The sequence below is a fragment of the Salvelinus alpinus genome, chromosome 19 (assembly GCF_045679555.1).
Source record: "Salvelinus alpinus chromosome 19, SLU_Salpinus.1, whole genome shotgun sequence".
Classification (NCBI taxonomy): Eukaryota; Metazoa; Chordata; class Actinopteri; order Salmoniformes; family Salmonidae; genus Salvelinus; species Salvelinus alpinus.
The window spans coordinates 44,397,376-44,416,866 of NC_092104.1; the positions used below are offsets into that span (position 1 = coordinate 44,397,376).

The window sequence follows — 19,491 nt, forward strand, 5'->3', positions numbered from 1 at the left end:
CTTCCCAAAGATAACACGTCGCTGTCGTAGAACGTTTATTTTGATTGGCGATTTTCTGCATTTATCAGTGCCATAAGGTAATAGGCTGATTTCAGTTGTGTCCATATACCACTATTATTAGGGACATTGTTCTTCTTGCAAAGCATATATACGTTTTAATCTAACTATTATATTGTAATGAACCCAGGGTCGTTACAATATTGTGTGCATGCAACCGTACTCATTGAGTGATAGTCATACACTTTAATTTACGTTACAATGGTTTGGATTAGTTCTGTATAATTGTAGCTATCTGCCCCAAAATACAAGTACAGCTGCTTTTCGCTGGGCGAATCGCCAAGGCGCCAAAAGTTGGGGGCATGGAGAGTCAAAATGTTTGTGAAGTGCTAAGGTTCCCATAATAATTTTTGGACTTCGCGCGAAACACAGTAAATATGTGATATATCTACATGTTAGAAAGATGACAGCATTAGCTAGCTACAACCATATATGAACATAACTAGTAAGTATTTACATTATGATCAAGACTGAAAGTAAAGGACTGCTGCAAGTCAACCAAACTATTTCGGTACGGAAGACTGGTGAGGACATGACTATATCTTCAGACCCGCCTCCATTATGTGAGTGACAGATGAGTTATCCAATAACTGCTATTTATTTACAATTCAATGTCTATTTCCACCAATCGAGGCAGCTACCTCTTTCTTCAGATACACATGATTACTTAGCCATGTTTTGTGCTTGCGTTCTTCCTCAGCGAAGGGTCGAAAAGGAGTAGCAACGATACACGGTGTAGCGCAGGTCTGTTTTACACACATTTCGATGTATCTCTGCAACGAATAAATCCGTCATTACATGTTGATGCGATGGTATAAGCAAAAACATTTGAAAGCATTCGCGTATCTAGCTACACCATTTCCAACGAAGACAACTAAAGTAACTGGTTAATTATTGTAGTTAGCGATCCAGTGTAGCAGGCTAGCTAGCATAGTTTACACGGCTACATTTAGAAATATATCAAGTGTAATTAGATATGGCTGTCAGAGCTTTATTCTAAAGTTATACGATTGTGTTTCTTGTCCCTAACTAACGTTAACTACACTAGCTACATATTACTGTAGCAGTCCAACAGCTAACGTCGTTAGGTAACGTTAATTGGTTACGGTAACATTAGCTACCTAACAACTGAAGCTAGTTACCTTAACTAGCTAGCCATCTTTATTAAATACTTTAACCAGCTGAATGAACTAAGTAGCTTCCCAATATACTAGCGAGCTATTTTTCTCGTATACACAAGATAACTAATAGCTAGCTAACGTTAGTTGTTTTCTCAAACCGTATGCGCACATATGGCCTAGGCAGCCGATAGTGGGCGCCATAATTCGCCACGGCACTGTCGTCTAGGACTGATGTGCATTCCCTGTATATGCTCCTGTCCCCGGTGAACCATCCCGTAGACAAAGCATCCTCCATTCAGGTTGGAAAGGCATAATTTCCTCAACTAGGAGAGCCGCCGGGGGGAAACATAACTGGAAAATGTGTAGTCTTAATAAAACTAGATTTTCTGATAATTTAGGATGTGGTACACCCTTGGCTGAACGTGGGGTGCAACGTCCTAAACGAAACGTGTTTGATTACAATAACGTTAAGACTACACATTTTTCCCGGCGGCTCGCTATTAAAAATGGTAAGGAGGGAAGTGATGCCTTGCAGCTTGAATGGAGGATGTTTTATGTACGAGCCGGTCCACGGGGGACACGAGTGTATTAACGGGAATGCACATCAATCCTAGACGATCATTGGATCAACGCTGTAGGCTAGCTCACACCGTTAATCCAAAAATAATGCCCGATGAGCAAATGTTTGATTGTGGTTAGCTATTTGTTTAATTACGATCAAGATAATTATCGGTGCGAGGTGATTCTGAGATGAGCCCTCGTTGCATTGTCATTTTGTCCCGACTCAGATATCATTGTGCCAGGTCGTATTATCAAATAAATCTGCCTTGTAACTTCACTCATGCATTGACTTTCTTTAGATTAATAAATTAAATGTGCATAATTTCGCATCAAATCAGTATGTGTGTCATCTGGTCGCCTTCAGAATTGTATTACAGCTCAGGGGCATATTCATTAAGCCAATTCTACTGCAAAATGTTTCTTAAAGGAGACGGGGAGGGAACCTACCTAAATATGTCCAATAGAAATTCAAATTTTGCTCTGTTTGCTTCTTAAATGGTTTTTGTAATGAATCATACATTAATTTGAATCAATGCTGTTCCTCATCACACCTTTTAAATTTTATGAATGTTGTCATTCATTGCCAAATGTTTATCCACCATTTATTACAATTTTATAATCGTAGCAGTGTGTTATACGATTATTCTTGGGTAGGATTTTTTTATGCCGCTAACCAACCTTTGCCTTTTTTCAGTAGGTTCGCAGCTGCTCTGAGACTTTGTTTTGTTCCGCCCATAACACGCCCATCTTCTCACCATAAATAGTGGTAAGTGTTGGTCACCAGTCTATTCTCTCTCCTCTGTCGTACTTTGTTTCGTCAGTTCTGGAAAAACCCAAACCCTGCTCTCATCTCTTTCCCTCGGCCATGTCCATCCACAGCCAGTCAGACAGAGGTGCCCGCTCCTCTCTCCCCGCTGTTACCTGCTCCCAGGACCGAGGTGCCTGCCCTACCCAGCCCGGTGTTAGCCGACAATGGAGACAGAAATTGAGCAACAAGAAAAAGAGACCTCATTCAGCAACACAGAGACAAACGGTGAGTTGTAATCCTTTTGTGTATTAATTAAATAATTGTAACTAATCTAGAAAATGAATAAGAACAGTGTAGTTATCTTTTATAATTTTAAGCGGCGTGGTGCAAGGTTTATGCCCTCCTGTGTTTAAGACTTACTAATAATCAATGTCTGGTCGAAAATATAAACATTTAGATTCCTAAATTGTAGCTGCCATATGTGCCAAAAAAAAGTGCAGAGCAGACAGTGTAGTGAGGTATCCATATCTATTGCATCTGTACTGTTTTAATATGTAAGGACAGTAAGTGGGCTATTAGTATTACATGTGTATCATTTCTACATCAACTGAATGCAGATCCAGAGAACCAGTCAGTGTGTGTGTGCAGGGCTCCAGACTAACATTTTCCCCTGGTGGCACTGGTGACACTAACTTTTTCAGTTGGTGGCACCAGCCTATGATTTGGTTGCACCAGCCTATGATTTGGTTGCACCAGCCTATGATTTGGTTGCACCAGCCTATGATTTGGATGCACCAGCCTATGATTTGGTTGCACCAGCCTATGATTTGGTTGCACCAGCCTATGATTTGGTTGCACCAGCCTATGATTTGGATGCACCAGCCTATGATTTGGATGCACCAGCCTATGATTTGGATGCACCAGCCTATGATTTGGTTGCACCAGCCTATGATTTGGATGCACCAGCCTATGATTTGGTTGCACCAGCCTATGATTTGGTTGCACCAGCCTATGATTTGGTTGCACCAGCCTATGATTTGGTTGCACCAGCCTATGATTTGGTTGCACCAGCCTATGATTTGGTTGCACCAGCCTATGATTTGGTTGCACCAGCCTATGATTTGGTTGCACCAGCCTATGATTTGGTTGCACCAGCCTATGATTTGGTTGCACCAGCCTATGATTTGGTTGCACCAGCCTATGATTTGGTTGCACCAGCCTATGATTTGGTTGCACCAGCCTATGATTTGGTTGCACCAGCCTATGATTTGGTTGCACCAGCCTATGATTTGGTTGCACCAGCCTATGATTTGGTTGCACCAGCCTATGATTTGGTTGCACCAGCCTATGATTTGGTTGCACCAGCCTATGATTTGGTTGCACCAGCCTATGATTTGGTTGCACCAGCCTATGATTTGGTTGCACCAGCCTATGATTTGGTTGCACCAGCCTATGATTTGGATGCACCAGCCTATGATTTGGTTGCACCAGCCTATGATTTGGTTGCACCAGCCTATGATTTGGTTGCACCAGCCTATGATTTGGATGCACCAGCCTATGATTTGGATGCACCATAGTTTTTTTGCAATAGAAAAACATAGTCATAATCACCTTCAAGTCATTCACAGTGCTTTAGAAAGTGTAATAGACTACAGAGCTGGTAGGCTATTCAAGAAAGAAGTTGTCTATTTAACATGTCCAAGTAGGAATGCATTATTGAATATATTTTGATGTGCTACCTAATCCATTGATTGTCATGAATTGTGGGTTGACAGTAGGGTATTGTAATATTTTACTGTTGAAATAGGGCTCCAGAATTGTCTGCATTTTGTTGTTCAATTGAGATAAATTTGTCTATGTGTTTATGTCCACTAATTTATTTTGGGCTAGTTTACCACATGAGGAAGTGAACTCAAAACACATTGGCAATACTGAACTAAAATATAAACACAACATGTAAAGTGTTGGTCCAATTTCTCATGAGCTGAAATAAAGATCCCAGAAATGTTCCATATGCACAAAATGCTTATTTAGCTCAAATTGTGTGCACAAATATGTTTACATCCCTGTTAGTGAGCATTTCTCCTTGCCAAGATAATCCATCCACCTGACAGATATGGCATATCAAGAAGCTGATTAAATAGCATGATCATTACATAGGTGCACCTTGTGCTGGGACAATAAAAGGCTACTTTATAATTGGCAAGTTTGTCACATAAAACAATGCCACAGATGTCAAAAGTTGAGGGAATGTGCAATTGGCATGTTGACTGCAGGATTGTCCAACAGAACTGTTGCCAGAGAATTGAATGTTAATTTCTCTACCATAAGCCACCTCCAACGCTGTTTTAGAGAATGTGGCAGTACATCCAACCGCAACTGCAGACCAAGTGTAACCACGCCAGTCCAGGACCTCCTCATCTGACATCTTCACCTGCGGATCGTCTGAAGAGGGAAAGGGGGGGAGGGGCTGAAGAGCATTTCTGTTTTCAATAAAGCCCTTTTGTGGCGAAAAACTAATTCTGATTGGCTGGGCCTGGGCCTGGCTCCCCAGGCCCACCCATGGCTGCGCCCCTGCCCAGTCGTGATATCCATAGATTAGGGCCTATGGAATTCATTTCAATTGACTGATTTTCTTCTGTGAATTGTACTCAGTAAAATCTTAGAAATTGTTGCATGTTGCAAGTATGTTTTTGTTCAGTGTAGATCATTAACACCAAATTAACACTACTGCTAGTAGTCATGTATTAATCTAACAGTACATTTAATGTCCCCGTGTTTGGTAAACAGTAGCCAGCTTATAGAATGGCATTATACAATGGCATGTTGCGCTGAACAACAAAGGAGCTGATTGGCTGACACTGCCATTCCAAAATGCCGGCGGTGGCTACTGCTAGCTAGCTTGAGAACAAAAAGGGATGTTTTCTGGGAAAACTAGTAGTATTTCAATCTTCTCAAGGTATCAGTTGGGATGTAGGTGAAATACATCGGCACATCCCATCCCTGCGTTGAGGTATGTTTCTGACCCATATCTCGCGCTGGCTCCGCAGTGTCTTAATCTAACCATGATTGCATTCCAACCCCAGTGCAGCTCAGTGTAAAACAGGCGTAATGGTTTGGTCGGAATCTGCTGGCTACTATTGAGCTCAATATAAAATGTTGAGAAATAGAAATTATACCCACAAAGCTGAACATGCTCTCCAACAGTTTCAACAGTAGGTGCTTCCAAAGCTGTGTTATACCTGCAATTGGATTTTGAAATGTTATACAATCAGAACCCTCCTTTTTTTTTTGTGGGGTGGAGAGCACATCAAGGAAAAGGAAGATAGATTGGCTCACTCATCACAGCAGTAGGGTCCAGTGAAACAGTTACTACGAAACTTGCATGAAGGGAATCATGAGGATAATGCACTTTACTGTTTGACCAAATTGTGGTTTTAGCTGCCGAAAAAATAGGACTTTTTGAACTTTTGATTGAGGTAACCAGCGTGCTCCCATGTGACCAATAAAAAAATGTAACTTGCGAAGTCAAAAGGTTGAAAAATACGACTAAACGGTCGCATTCTGGGTCCCTGGTGTGTGTGAGAAAGATTAGACTCTGTTTTTCTTTCTCAGGTAAGCGTCCCGCAGAGGACGCGGAGGAAGAGCAGTCCTTTAAGCGCTCCAGGAACACAGACGACATGGTGGAGCTCCGCATTCTCCTGCAGAGCAAAGTCAGTCCGCTTTCTCTTCCTCATTCACAATCCCCTGCCTACCTTCAACAGCCACAATCTCCTCCGTGACTTATCCTCTTATGTAGCCTATCTTTTTTTCCCTCCCCAGTTATTTATTTAACCTTTTATTTGACCAGATCTATGGAGGTTAAGAGCTTTTTTAAAATGTTCTACCCTGTGGTTCCATGTCTGATTTAATGCGGTCAAAATCCGTTTAGATGATGTAGTATGGAGATGATGTCTGAGGATTTAAACTTTGTTATATCACAATAAGTTAGGTATCACCTGGCTTTTTTTCCCGGTTCAGAATGCAGGAGCAGTGATTGGGAAGGGTGGTAAAAACATCAAATCCCTGCGCACAGACGTGAGTACATTTACACCACTCTTTTTGTCTGGGATTTTACAGTACCCCCCCTTCCGTGGTTGTACTTTGGGAGTGTCTGATTTGACTAGTTTGTATGCAAAAGTTGAGGCAATCTAAATTAGTGGGTTGGGCTTAAGAAAATGGGTCTGTTAACTATGGTTGGGGGAAGTAAAGCTGTGAGGATGTTAGGTAACTGTTAATGCTGGGATATGATGTGTATTGAGAACTGCTCTTCACCTGTTGTGGTGTCATCAATCGAAAGTGTAATGTCGTTTATCAAAATGCCTCCCCGCCCTCCGCTAATCGATACGAAACCCATGGCCTTTTTAGAAAAATGTATTTTTGTTTGCGTAATGAATAGTGATATTACTACCAGCCATTAGCACCACTAAGACTGTCATTAATACTTGAGTGGGCCCAGTGTATTTTAGGGTGGAGCTGTTATAGCACCCGACACCAATTCATCCTATAGGAAATGTCTTGTATATAAACAGCCTGGCCAATTCTCAACTCATTTCATGTCATTACCTCTCTCTTTCTCCACCTTCCATCATTCTCCACTCTTCTCCCTCTCTCCTCTACCGCTATCCCTCTTTCTCATCTCCTCTCTACATCTCCCCCTCATTTTCTGACCCCATTCTACCCCCCAACTATTTCTCTCTACCTGAATACCTTTGTCTCCTCTTCTATCTCCTTCTGTTCTTTAAAAAAAAAACATTCTGAGAGAATATCACAATGAAGAATATTAGCCTGTATTAAAATGTATTCCTCTTCCCCCTCCCTCTTCCCTCTCCTGTTTTTTATTTTTGTTTATTTTTGCCCACTTCCTCTGTTGCCCATGTTCTGGATCGCCCCTCCTGCGCCCGCCCACCTGACACCCTGGCTGGCCCTGTCCATAATCGTGCCCCTCCCTAAATGGGCGCCTTACTTCATTGACATCTGTGTGCTCGAATGGCCCTGGCCCCTGCCCATGCCACGCCCACGGCCCTTGCAGTTCAATGCCAGTGTGTCAGTCCCAGACAGCAGTGGGCCTGAGCGGTATGTCCCTAAGCTCCTCCCTCTCACTGCCTGACTTCAGAAAATAAACAAACAAACCTGCCTCTGTTCCTGTGACGAACAGTTCAACTTTTGTTCAGTGACAGTATTATAAGCCTCTGTTTTCAGTGAGGGTTTCAACAAATACTTTAAACCTGCCTCTGTTCTAGTGACGGTATTTCAACATTCTATTTTATTTCAATGACAGTATCTCTCCCTTCAACGCTCCTCACCTCCCTCCTTCCCCTCTCAGAGTTGGTGTACTGGTCTGTTTTAGCTTCTCACATTCCCCTCCTACCATCTTCCTTGTTACCACAGATCTTTTTTAGGGGGTGGGGGGGTTGGACCACTATAATTACGTAAGACTGTTATTCCAGGCAGAGCAGCTAGGGTTCAAGTGTTTTATGTCTTTTTCCCTTCTTTACACTCCATATTACCCTTGCCGTTGTTGGAACTGTTGAAAGTTAACTTATTTGTCACCTCATCCCTGTGACCCATGTCGCTCCTCCTTGCCTTCCCTCAACATCCCCCTGTCCATTGGTGGGAGCATAACTCACTGTGACCCTGCCATCTCTCACCCATCTTTAAGTTTACTTTAAACTGTTCCTTGTTTGATTATTTTGATTAGCATAGCGTACTACTGTCATGTTTTTATTGACCTTTTGTTCTTTTTTTTGTTTTTTCTCCCCCATGTTGTGTTACAGTGCAATTGCTTTAGTGCTCTGGCAGCAGGCACCATCGGTGCAAACCGACACCGCCCCCCAACCTTTCCTTCCTTACCCCCCCCCCCTTCCGGTGGTCACTAAAACACACCTGCTTTCTTTGGATTCCTTTTACCTGTTTTTCTTTTTTTGTGGGTTCTTTGTCAGGCACTGGGGGGGTTAATTTTCTTTATTTGTGTATTTATGGATACCTGCTGATATGTTATAGATATAAATGGGTTATGGGGTATTCTGTCCTCTTATTCCTCTGTTGTGAGTTGAATGGGGTGTGCACATAGAACCAGAATTACTACTTATGGCCGCTGGTCCACTCATCACAGAACATTGACTTGAATGGGAATGTCTATTCTAGTAATTCTATTTCTATGGGACTGTACCACAACAGCTACCCGGTTAACCCCCACGGCTGGGACCGGATGAAAGGGGGGGGTCTTCATTTATTGTCAGATGTTATGGTTGAAGTTCTGCTGAGGGAGAGTCGATCTTGGTTTTGAAATACTGTTTCTTTCCTCTCTAACACCTGGTCACCATTTGATTGGTCCCCCTGGGAATATCCTGCGCTGTGATTGGTGACTCTAAAGCATTCTGAGCATCAGTGCTGAAATCGAGACCGTGGGAGAGATCCTGCTCAAGATCATCCCTACTCTGGAGGAGGTGAGCCTGCGGAGATGAATGAGACCAGCATTATGGCTGCCTATAATTTTCAGTTATAGTCCTGTGTGGTACTACTAGATATTGAGTGTGCAGATGAAACAAAACATAGCATTTCCATTGGGATATAGATATAAAATGCTAAAGTTTCCCCCTCCCCCTAGTACCAACAGTACAATGGGATGGACTTTGACTGTGAGCTGAGGCTACTGATCCACCAGAGCCTGGCAGGTAGCATCATTGGTGTGAAGGGAGCCAAGATCAAAGAGTTACGAGAGGTACAGTTATGCGCTCTGAACTACTCCCACTCTTATCTCCTCACCTGGGTCATGTCCAGTACGTACACAAATGGGATAACATTTTTAAAATACTTGATGGGCCTACTACCTGAACTTGTCCAATAAGAATGCAAATGTTTTACTCTCGTTTAGAGCGTATTGAAGGTGACCCTGATTCAGTCTTTTTCTGTGGGTTCTTCTCAGTCCTACGGCCTTGCTTTGTCTAATTTGACCTGTGTTGACTCTGACTGTTGTAGAACACCCAGACCAGCATCAAGCTGTTCCAGGAATGCTGTCCCCAGTCCACGGACCGCGTGGTTCTTGTCGGCGGCAAGTCTGAGCGCGTCGTTGAGTGCATTAAGATTATGCTGGAGCTCATCGCTGAGGTTGGTGCTCTTATCAAACTGTTGGTTCTGTTGTCGAACCATTTGACTGAGCTTTAAATACCACAGCCAGCCGACTGTAGAAATGATGTGTGATCCCCGTCAGGCTCCCATAAAAGGGCGCGCCCAGCCCTACGACCCCAACTTCTACGACGAGACATACGACTACGGCGGCTTCACCCCGATGTTTGAGGAGCGCGGGGGTGGCGGCAGCCGGCGCCCCATGGGGGGCTTCCACATGCGAGGGGGACGAGGTGGCGGAGGTTTTGACCGAGGGCCCTCTGGACGAGGTGGTCGAGGGGGGCCCATGCCCCCCGCCCGCAGGGACTACGAGGAGATGAGCCCCCGTCGTGGACCCCCGCCTCCCCATCCAGTGAGAGGGGGGAGGGGTGAGAGCCGTGGCCGCAACCTGGCCCCACCACACAGAGGAGGAGGGTAAGAGAGCTTCACCATCGATCATCTCCATTTCTTTTTCCCTACACCTCTCTCTATCCATTTTGCTTTGTCTACATCAGTTTGCGCTCAAAAGTGCAGGGACATATGGTCTTTCATTCATAGTGTGTGTGGGCTCGTGTGTGTGTTCCATTTCCACGTTGTTTGCAGAGATGACCAGTACTCCTATGACTCCTATCGGGGCAGTGCAGATGCCAGACCCAAGTAAGTCCTTTTCCAGCCTTGTAGGCCACTGGTCTGGAGTCAGTGAGTACGGTTACATGCATCAAAATGCCATTATTGTGGATATTCAGATTAATATAATAGTTTGATTAAAACGTTACATACAGTACTAGTCAAAGGTTTTGGACACACCTACTAATTCAAGGGTTTTTCTTATTTTTCTTTACTATTTTCTACATATAATAATAGTGAAGACATCAAAACTATGAAATAACACATATGGAATCATGTAGTAACCAAAAAAGACTGCATCGCAGTGCTAGCTGTGCCACCAGAGACTCTGGGTTCGCGCCCAGGCTCTGTCGCAGCCGGCCGCGACCGGGAGGTCCGTAGGGCGACGCACAATTGGCCTAGCGTCGTCCGGGTTAGGGAGGGTTTGGCCGGTAGGGATATCCTTGTCTCATCGCGCACTAGCGACTCCTGTGGCGGGCCGGGCGCAGTGCGCGCTAACCAGGTCGCCAGGTGCACGGTGTTTCCTCCGACACATTGGTGCGGCTGGCTTCCGGGTTGGATGCGCGCTGTGTTAAGAAGCAGTGCGGCTTGGTTGGGTTGTGTTTCGGAGGACGCATGGCTTTCGACCTTCGTCTCTCCCGAGCCCGTACGGGAGTTGTAGCGATGAGACAAGATAATAACTACTAACAATTGGATACCACGAAATTGGGTAGAAAAGGGGGTAAAATTCTATTTAAAAAATAAAGAGAAACCCTGGAATGAGTACGTGTGTCTAAACTCTTGACTAGTACTATACTTTGCAAGAAGGATTTCTGTAATAATACTGTTTACATGAACACATCTGATAAATACAGGAAATCGGCAATCAAAATAAACATTCTACCATGTGAAGCATATTTTCGGAGTTTATTTAACTGTTTATTTAACGGTTTAACGGTGAACTACTTTTAAGACGCGTACATTCAGTCGTTCCGAACTCACTTCACTCGCTCTGCAGACAGAGGCTCGCTTGGCTGGTACACGCGCAGAACAAATGCACTGCTGGAACGCCGATTCAAGGTCTTCACATGTCCTAATAATTTGAAAGATTGCTCAGAAAAACAGGTTTTAATCGGCTTATACTTCGATTTTGACTTTACGCAAATTAAGATAAGCAGAGTAAGGTTTTCACATGACTACTGCATAATCTGCCTACTGCCATAATCAGTTTAATATTGAATTACTACTTTGCATGTAAACGTCCTCAGTCGGTGCTGTAGTCAGTCAGTCTAGCCTGAGTCTGTTCCTCTGAGTACTGGCCTCATCAGTGTTTCAGCCCTGCCATTAGTCTGTCAACACCGCTTACTTTTGTGTTCTACATGGGTCTGTGAATGTGTGTGGTTTGACTTGGATCAGAGAGCTGCTGAAAAGCCCTCTGCCGTGTCAATATTTTTCTCAAGTCAGACTTTCATTTTCTCTTGTCTTTCTCTTAGCAGTGACCGAAGAGGGAGACCAGGAGATCGCTATGGCGATAACATGGTTAGTGACCCTTAACTGAATGCATGCCGCTGTCGTCTTGGTGTCTATTGGCTGAAGCATCATACGCTGAAACAATTGTTGGTCTTTCCTAGACAATGATTGTGATTGCCTGATAATAACCTCATCGCCATGGCCACAGCTAACCCCACTATAAAACCCAACCGCACCTTTACCACTGACATGTAATAAACATTACTTTACCATAGTTAACCATATGACCAAACCATAAACACAGGTAATGTGTAACTTCAGTAATAATTACCCATACCACCATGACCACTACCATCTACGTAATCATGGGGGGGGGGGCTGCTGTGGTTGCTAGGTGTTAATAATAATGCTTTGTTGACAGACTGGTAGGTTATCTTTGAGAGCTGGCAGGATACTGCCTCCGGTTGCTCAGCAACTGATTTTTGAATCGCTTGTTGCCCTGGTGACTGAGCCGCTGAATAGCAGGTGAAAGCTGTGGAGTGAGTGGCTGATGGATGCAAGCGGAGAAGGGGGCAGGGGTCTCCAGCATCAAATAGGGGCTTTTGTACGAACTGGCCTCCTCAACCCTGACTTAAATCGGAGGGATCGATAGTTACATATCACAATATTATTTTGGACATTATTATATTGATACTTTGTCTCCAAGTGTCATTGTTTTATTTTACGCTACCATGTTGCTAAACTCTACCATTTTTTGGTTCTATAGCATGTTCTCCATCTTCTTTTTAAATAGTGAGCCAATAGCACTTATTTCCATGGCAGATCAAAAATGTATTTTCTAATCCTCCGGTCTCTCTGCACCAGACTTACAGTGAGCAATATGTTTGGACATCAAATCGCAGTATCGAATCGCAATACATATAGAATTGTGAGAATCAATACATAATGTATCGGCACCTAAGTATCGAGATAATATTATATCTTGAGGTCCCTGCCCTAATCCTGATCATGCAAGGCCGGGGTTGCATGCATCCATGAGTGTATACAACAAATCACAAGGGAATGTGTGTTTAACCCTGCTCTCCCTCTCTTTTCTCCTTCTCCAGGGTGGGGGTGGATTTGGTGAGTTGTTCCGTTCTCCCTATGTGGTTCTGTCTGAGTTCAGTTTCTCATGCTGTCTCCATTGCACAATAATATTTAATTTGTAAAGCGCATATCCCATTTGCAATGTGTATCAGGTAGAAAACGAAACACAAACAAAATTCAACGCCAAAATGTAGGATAATTTCAATACAATAAACCATTACCTGCTAATAAGAAATAGACTGTAAACAGATTAAACAATCAAAGATTAAAAGCTAGCTTGAAAAGGTAGGTCTTTAAATGTGTTTTAAACAAGAAAATGGAAGCTGCCTCCTTGACATATAGGTAGAGCGTTCCAGACCTCAGGAGCCACATGTGAGAAGGCCTTATCACCCGTGCTGCACAGGTTTGTGACCAGGCAGTTTGAGTCTGGTTATCGTAGCGATGTGCTGGGGTATAATTCTCTAGAATTTGGCATATGCATCACCCTTGAGGGCCTTTTTAAGGTGAGCAGCAGAATCTTAAATGTGATCCTGTATTGAACAGGAAGCCAATGGAGGTTGAGTAAAACAGGGTGATTTGAGTTTTTTTTGTGTAGTTTGTGAGCGCATCCTGGCAGCTGCGTTCTGGATCATCTGGAGTTGACAGGAGCCTTACTGTCAGCAGTGCTGAGATGTTACAACGGCATGCACAAGCTTCTCAGCATCCACAGTGAACAAGAAAGACCTGATACAAGGTGGAAAAATGACACTTTATGTTGCGGATGTGTGCTCCAAATAAGAGGCTAGAGTCAAAAATTACACACAGGTTTCTGGCAGTGGGAGAAGCTCGTTTTGCTCTGTGTACTCTTAGAGCAAATAAACACGAGCTCTGTTTTGCTTTTGGAAGTTCAACTGCATCCATCTCTTGATTGCATATAGACAGTCTGTTAGTTTGGTTGTTAGTCTGACTTGTCCTCACATATTTGTGTCATCAGCGTAAAAATGCAAGTTTAGTCCAAATCTCCGTATAAGTATACCAAGTGGCAGCGTGGGTGTGTATAGAGAACAGGAGTGGCCCCATAGCAGAGCCCTGTGGGACCCCTTGAGTGACTGTGGCAGGGTTGGATCACAAATTCTTGTTTGTAAGTCAGGAGCTAAACCACAGGAGTAATGTGCCAGAGAATCCAAGCTAGTTCATAAGTCTGCTGATAATCGCTTGATTCTCTGTGACAAAGGCTGCTGTGATGTCCAAAAGTAAAAATATACTAGTGTCTCCAGCAGCTGTCATCAACAAGTAATGTGTAACTTTTACCAGGGATGTCTCTGTACTGTGCTGTACATGGAACCCGGACTGGAAGGGTTCATGGAGATTGTTGGTTAAAGGTAGTTCTGTAGCTGTATTGAGACCCCACGTTCAAGGACCTTTGATAGAAAAGGGTAGGTTGGAAACAGTGGTGGGAGAAGTTGCCAATTGTCATATTTGAGTAAAAGCAAAGATATGTTAATAGAAAATGACTCAAGTAAAAGTGAGTCACTCAGTTAAATTCTACTTGAGTAAAAGTCTAAAGGTATTTTAAATAAACTTAAGTATAAATAATTTCAAATGTCTTATATTAAGCAAACCAGATGGCACCATTTTCTTTTTTTCAATTACAGATAGCCGGGTGCACACTCACAACACTCAGACATAATTTACAAACAAAGCATTTGTATTTAGTTAATCCGCCAGATCAGAGGCAGTAGGGATGACCAGGGATGTTATCTCTATGTGTGTGAATTTGACAATTTTCCTGTCCTGCTAAGCATTCAAAATGTAAGGAGTACTTTTAGATGTCGGAAAATGTATGGAGTAAAAAGTACATTATTTTCTTTAGGAATGTTATGAAGTAAAAGTTGTTAAAAAAAAAAAGTTAATTACAGATACCATTAAAACTACTTAAGTAGTGTTTGAAAGTATTTTTACTTAAGTACTTTACACAACTGGTTGGAAGTTGGTCTGTAATTGCTTAGGGTGTTAGGTCCAGGTTTTTTCAAGATTTGTATAATGGAGGCAGTTTTCAGGGAATTAGGCGCAGTGCCTGAAATTCTGTAATTTATGATTTTGGTTATAGTTGGACTGAGAAGAGTGAGGCTGGATTTTGCTTTGGCAATAGGGTCGAAGGAGCAGGTAGTTGACCTCATATTTTGGAGGCCGATGTTGGGCTTGTCCATGAAAATTTGTTGGAACTGCAACTAGGAGGCTCAGTATGAAGCATAGTAGCACACCCCAAGCAAGGGGTAGTTTGTACAGTGCAGTACTTAATTTAGAATTGGGGGGAAATCAAGAAAACTGTTGCATTGCTTGATGGAGGGGGTAGAGAAGGAGTTATCTGGGGGTTTACATTTCTTTTAGGACAGAAAATAGCATTCTGGGGTTTCCCCTCACAATTTGCAATGAGACTGGTATAGTCTGACTTGCATGCAGTGTCCAGTACCTCTGTATGCAGTCTGATGATATACCAGAGCTTGGGCATGCATAGTTGGGTTTGTTTTCCTCCAACTTCTTTCCTGTTTACGCCGAGCAGCTTTCATAGAACGCAGAGGGCTAGTGGTGTTCCAGTGTATGTTATGGAACCTGATTTCAGCTGTACAAGGCTAGACATTCTATTGTTATTTTTATTTGGGCAGGATAGTCTCTTTTACAAGGGAACCCTGCATGACTGACAATTACACAATCAAGGCAGCATAAGATATAATACTCAACAGCCTTGAGTGTATTGTTTTGCACCAGTGCACTTGTCGACTATCTTTGTTTTGTCATTTCGACTGTTTATTGGAAGATCGTCTTTGAAACGTGTTGGCCTGCTCTGTATCAGGTTGGTAAACACGTGTTTGTTTATGGTGCTAGTCTGCTGTGGATGTGTACATTTTAGCATATTTTCTAGAAAAAACTTTCCCTAATTGTAGATCTATTTTCTCTCTCGCCTTTCAAACAGACAACAACTCTTCCTGGGACTCCTATCAATCTGGTGAGTCTGTAGAAGCACTTCCCACAGCTTGGTATTCAATATGTTAGGTTATGGTGTTGTTAATAGAGCCTAAACACTTCCTCAAGCTGTTTCTCTGATCTCTCCTTGTGTGTATGTCACTGTATGCGCCGTGTGTGTTAGGTGGACGCGGTTCCTATAATGATATGGGAGGGCCAGTCATCACCACACAAGTGACGATCCCCAAAGATGTGTGTATAACCAGAAGAGGGGGGACTCCCCATTTACCTCTCACACACACACACCCACACACTATGTTCTCATACAGAGCAATGGCTCGGCCTGTCTCGCCCACCATGGCCTATGAAACCCTTATGCAACATTCGCACAGAACACACTTTTCCGGTATTTTCACACTATTGTGCATGACATTCAGTTGACCCTGGTGTTTTCTACAGCTGGCCGGCTCCATCATCGGTAAGGGAGGTCAGAGGATCAAGCAGATCCGGCATGAGTCTGGCGCCTCCATTAAGATCGACGAGCCACTGGAGGGTTCTGAGGATCGCATCATCACCATCAGCGGCACCCAGGACCAGATCCAAAACGCTCAGTACCTATTGCAGAATAGGCAAGTTCTGGATGCCCTCTGAGTGAATAAGAGTTTCATGTCTGCCTTTTCTATACCTTCCTGTTTTTATAGCCACATTTTGATCTCAAAATATATATGTGTAGATATATATTTTTCTACCTCCTTTTAATCTCTTATTATATTTGTCTCTGTCTGCTGATGTTGACTAACCTCTCTCCTCCTATGCAATGTGAAAGTAGTTTGAGCTTCCTCTTTTGTAAAATGGCTGTATTAAAATCTGTACACAATATGTACAAAATACTTGTACATGTAATCTTATATTGATACAAAACTGTAGGTCAATATTTGTTTAACCTGTTAATCATTCAACATGTCAGATTTTTGAAGAATATGATTGGTGAAATGTTTGGTTTTATGACCTAAGAGCCTTTCGGGTGTGAAGCAGGGAGTGGACTTCTTCCCTGCCTGTTGCTGTGTGGAAGACTAGTGATTTTGTTGTTTTTAGTTAGATGAATCGACAACAAATCACAGTCTGCCAAACGGCACAGGCTCCTCCTCTTCTGTCTCCCCGGCAACCGTCAGCGTGTCTCATTGCGCAGATGCTGAAATGCTAATGCTGCCTCGTAGCCATGGTGACTAATCTTGTCTCCCTTCCTCCTCCCCCAGCGCACTGCACCTGCTCGGACACCAGGACTAACCCTCGCCTCCGACTAGGCCCGCATCACGTGCTCTCTCCCTGTCTCAGACTCTCCCAACCCCCCCAACCACCTCTCCCACCCCCAACCCCTCTATATATCTTTATTGACTCCTGTGAATTTTCTTTTTACTCTTTCAGTGTGAAGCAGTACTCTGGTCAGTTCCTCTAAACCAGGAGACTCAGATTGAAGCAAATCCTTCCAATCCCCATCTTATTGTCCCGGTTTGTGGGCATTTTGTTAATGTTTTTATTTTAAGGTCCAACATTCCTATGTTAAATGTAGACGTTCTGCATTTTTTGTGTAGTTTTCTACTCCATCTCTTGTATTTGTATAAAATAAAATAAACATTTGTCAAAATATTTGGACTTGCCTGACAGACAAGTGAACATTATCTTTATTTTTGGATGGGTTGGTTTCTATGGTGTGTTTGTCAGTAGAGTACGACTGTCCCATGTGTGTGTTGTTTCTGTCGGTATTGGAGTTTCTCACACACACCCCTTACCACCACTCCGTGCAACATGCAGAATGTACGACTTTTTTTTTTAAAGGAACGTTTTTATTATAAAAAAAATTAAAAAAATGTAGGAAATTGTCATTTGTCATGTTTTTAATTGAATGTTTCAGCATGTATCGGGGTGACATGGGGATTATACACAAGTATTCTTATTATTCATCACATTTCCTGGCTGTACACTTTTGTAGGACTGTTTTTGAGTCTTGGTGATGGTGTCATGCCATAAGGCCTGCTCTATTAGCCATGCTGAACAGTCCTTATTTGTGGCATGGGACATGCTTGGTGTATGCATCTCCTAGGGGTTAGGGTTTCAATGAAGAGATTGAGATAAAACTGTCCAGTTTGAGTGTTTGTTGCAGCTCGTTCCAGTCGCTAGCTCCAGCGAACTGAAAAGAGGAGCGACCCAGGGATGTGTGTGCTTTGGGGACCTTTAACAGAATGTGACTGGCAGAACGGGTGTTGTATGTGGAGGATGAGGGCTGCAGTAGATCTCTCAGATGGGGGGAGTGAGGCCTAAGAGGGTTTTATAAATAAGCATCAACAAGTGGGGTCTTGCGAATGGGTATACAGCGATGAACAGTTTACGGAGGAGTATAGAGTGCAGTGATGTGTCCTATAAGGCGCATTGGTGGAAAATCTGATGGCCAAATGGTTAAGAACATCTAGCTGCTCGAGAGCACCCTTACCTGCCTACCTATTATGTCTCCATAATCTAGCATGGGTAGGATGGTCATCTGAATCAGGGTTAGTTTGGCAGCTAGGGTGAAAGAGGAGCGATTACGATAGAGGAAACCACATCTAGATTTAACTTTAGCCTGCAGCTTTGATATGTGCTGAAAGGACAGTACCGTCTAGCCATACTCCCAAGTACTTGTATGAGGTGACTACCTCAAACTCTTAACCCTCAGAGGTAGTAATAACACCTGTGGGAGGAGGGGCATTCTTCTTACCAAACCACATGACCTTTGTTGTGGAGGTGTTTAGAACAAGGTTAAGGGTTGAGAAAGCTTGTTGGATTTGTAAGAAAGCTTTGTTGTAGAGCATGTAACACAAAATCCTGGTAGGGCCCAGCTGAGTATAAGACTATCATCTGCATATTAATGGATGAGAGAGCTTCCTACTGCCTGAGCTATGTTGTTGATGTAAATTGAGAAGAGCGTGGGGCCTAGGATTGAGCCTTGGGTACTTTATACACTGTACTCTTTGAGGTATTTAGCAAACCAGGCCAAAGACCCCTCAGACACCAATACTTCTTAACCAGCCCACAAGAATGGAATGGTCTACTATATCAAAAGCTTTGGTAAGTCAATAAACATTGCTTAGAATCAAGAGCAATGGTGACATTAAGGTTGCAGTGACAGATCCATAACCTGAGCGTAAACCAGAGAGAATACTATAGACATCAAGAAAGCCAGTCGGTTGATTATTGACACGTTTTCCCAACACTTTTGATAAACAGGGCAAAATAGAAATAGGCCTATAACAGGATCAGCTTGATTAGCCCTTTTAAAGAAAGGAAGAACCGTGGCTGCCTTCCAAGCAATGGGAACCTCCCCAGAAAGGAAAGATGGGTTAAAGAGGTCGGAGATGGGCTTGGCGATGATGGGGGCAGCAAACTTTAAAAAGAAAGGGTCTAAATCATCTGACCCAGATGTTTTTTCTGGGTCAAGTTTCAGGAGCTCCTTTAGCACCTCGGACTCAGTGACTGCCTGCAGGGAGAAACTTTGTTGCGGGGCAGAGGGAAAAGAGGGAGAAGCATCTGGGATAGTCGCATTAAAAGGGGTGGGAGATGAGGAAATGTTGGATGGGCAAGGAGGCATGGCTGAGTCAAATAGGAATCCTGACTTAATGAAGTGTTGATTAAAGAGCTCAGCCATGTGCTTCTTGTCAGTAACAACCACATCATCAACATTAAGGGACATGGGCAGCTGTGAGGAGGAGGGTTTATTCT

General features: G+C 43.2%; 1 protein-coding gene across 5 annotated transcripts; it reads left to right on the top strand.

Moving 5' to 3' along the window:
* The first annotated feature begins 701 nt into the window (after positions 1–701).
* On the top strand, positions 702–17,618 carry LOC139545698 (heterogeneous nuclear ribonucleoprotein K-like). Of its 5 annotated transcripts, none has more exons than XM_071353732.1 (17): positions 702–801; positions 2,437–2,505; positions 2,619–2,772; positions 6,103–6,200; positions 6,508–6,564; positions 7,559–7,602; positions 8,903–8,975; positions 9,137–9,250; positions 9,508–9,636; positions 9,740–10,068; positions 10,237–10,290; positions 11,733–11,778; positions 12,816–12,831; positions 15,749–15,781; positions 15,923–15,990; positions 16,198–16,367; positions 16,995–17,618. In XM_071353732.1, exons 3-17 carry the CDS (start codon positions 2,712–2,714, stop codon positions 17,023–17,025), a joined length of 1,323 nt encoding a protein of 440 aa, XP_071209833.1. In that variant the 5' UTR covers positions 702–801; positions 2,437–2,505; positions 2,619–2,711; the 3' UTR covers positions 17,026–17,618. The 5 variants fall into 5 exon arrangements, with proteins under 5 accessions (XP_071209833.1, XP_071209835.1, XP_071209836.1 ...); XM_071353734.1 differs by having other exon boundaries at positions 11,736–11,778; XM_071353733.1 differs by having other exon boundaries at positions 719–801; positions 2,434–2,505.
* The last annotated feature ends 1,873 nt before the right edge of the window (positions 17,619–19,491 follow it).

Coding starts and splice junctions, on each gene's coding strand:
- LOC139545698 (XM_071353732.1), top strand. CDS start 2,712: ATGGAGACAGAAATTGAGCAACAAGAAAAAGAGACCTCATTCAGCAAC. Junction 6,201..6,507: donor GCATTCTCCTGCAGAGCAAA/GTCAGTCCGCTT, acceptor TTCCCGGTTCAG/AATGCAGGAGCAGTGATTGG. Junction 10,069..10,236: donor CCACCACACAGAGGAGGAGG/GTAAGAGAGCTT, acceptor CGTTGTTTGCAG/AGATGACCAGTACTCCTATG.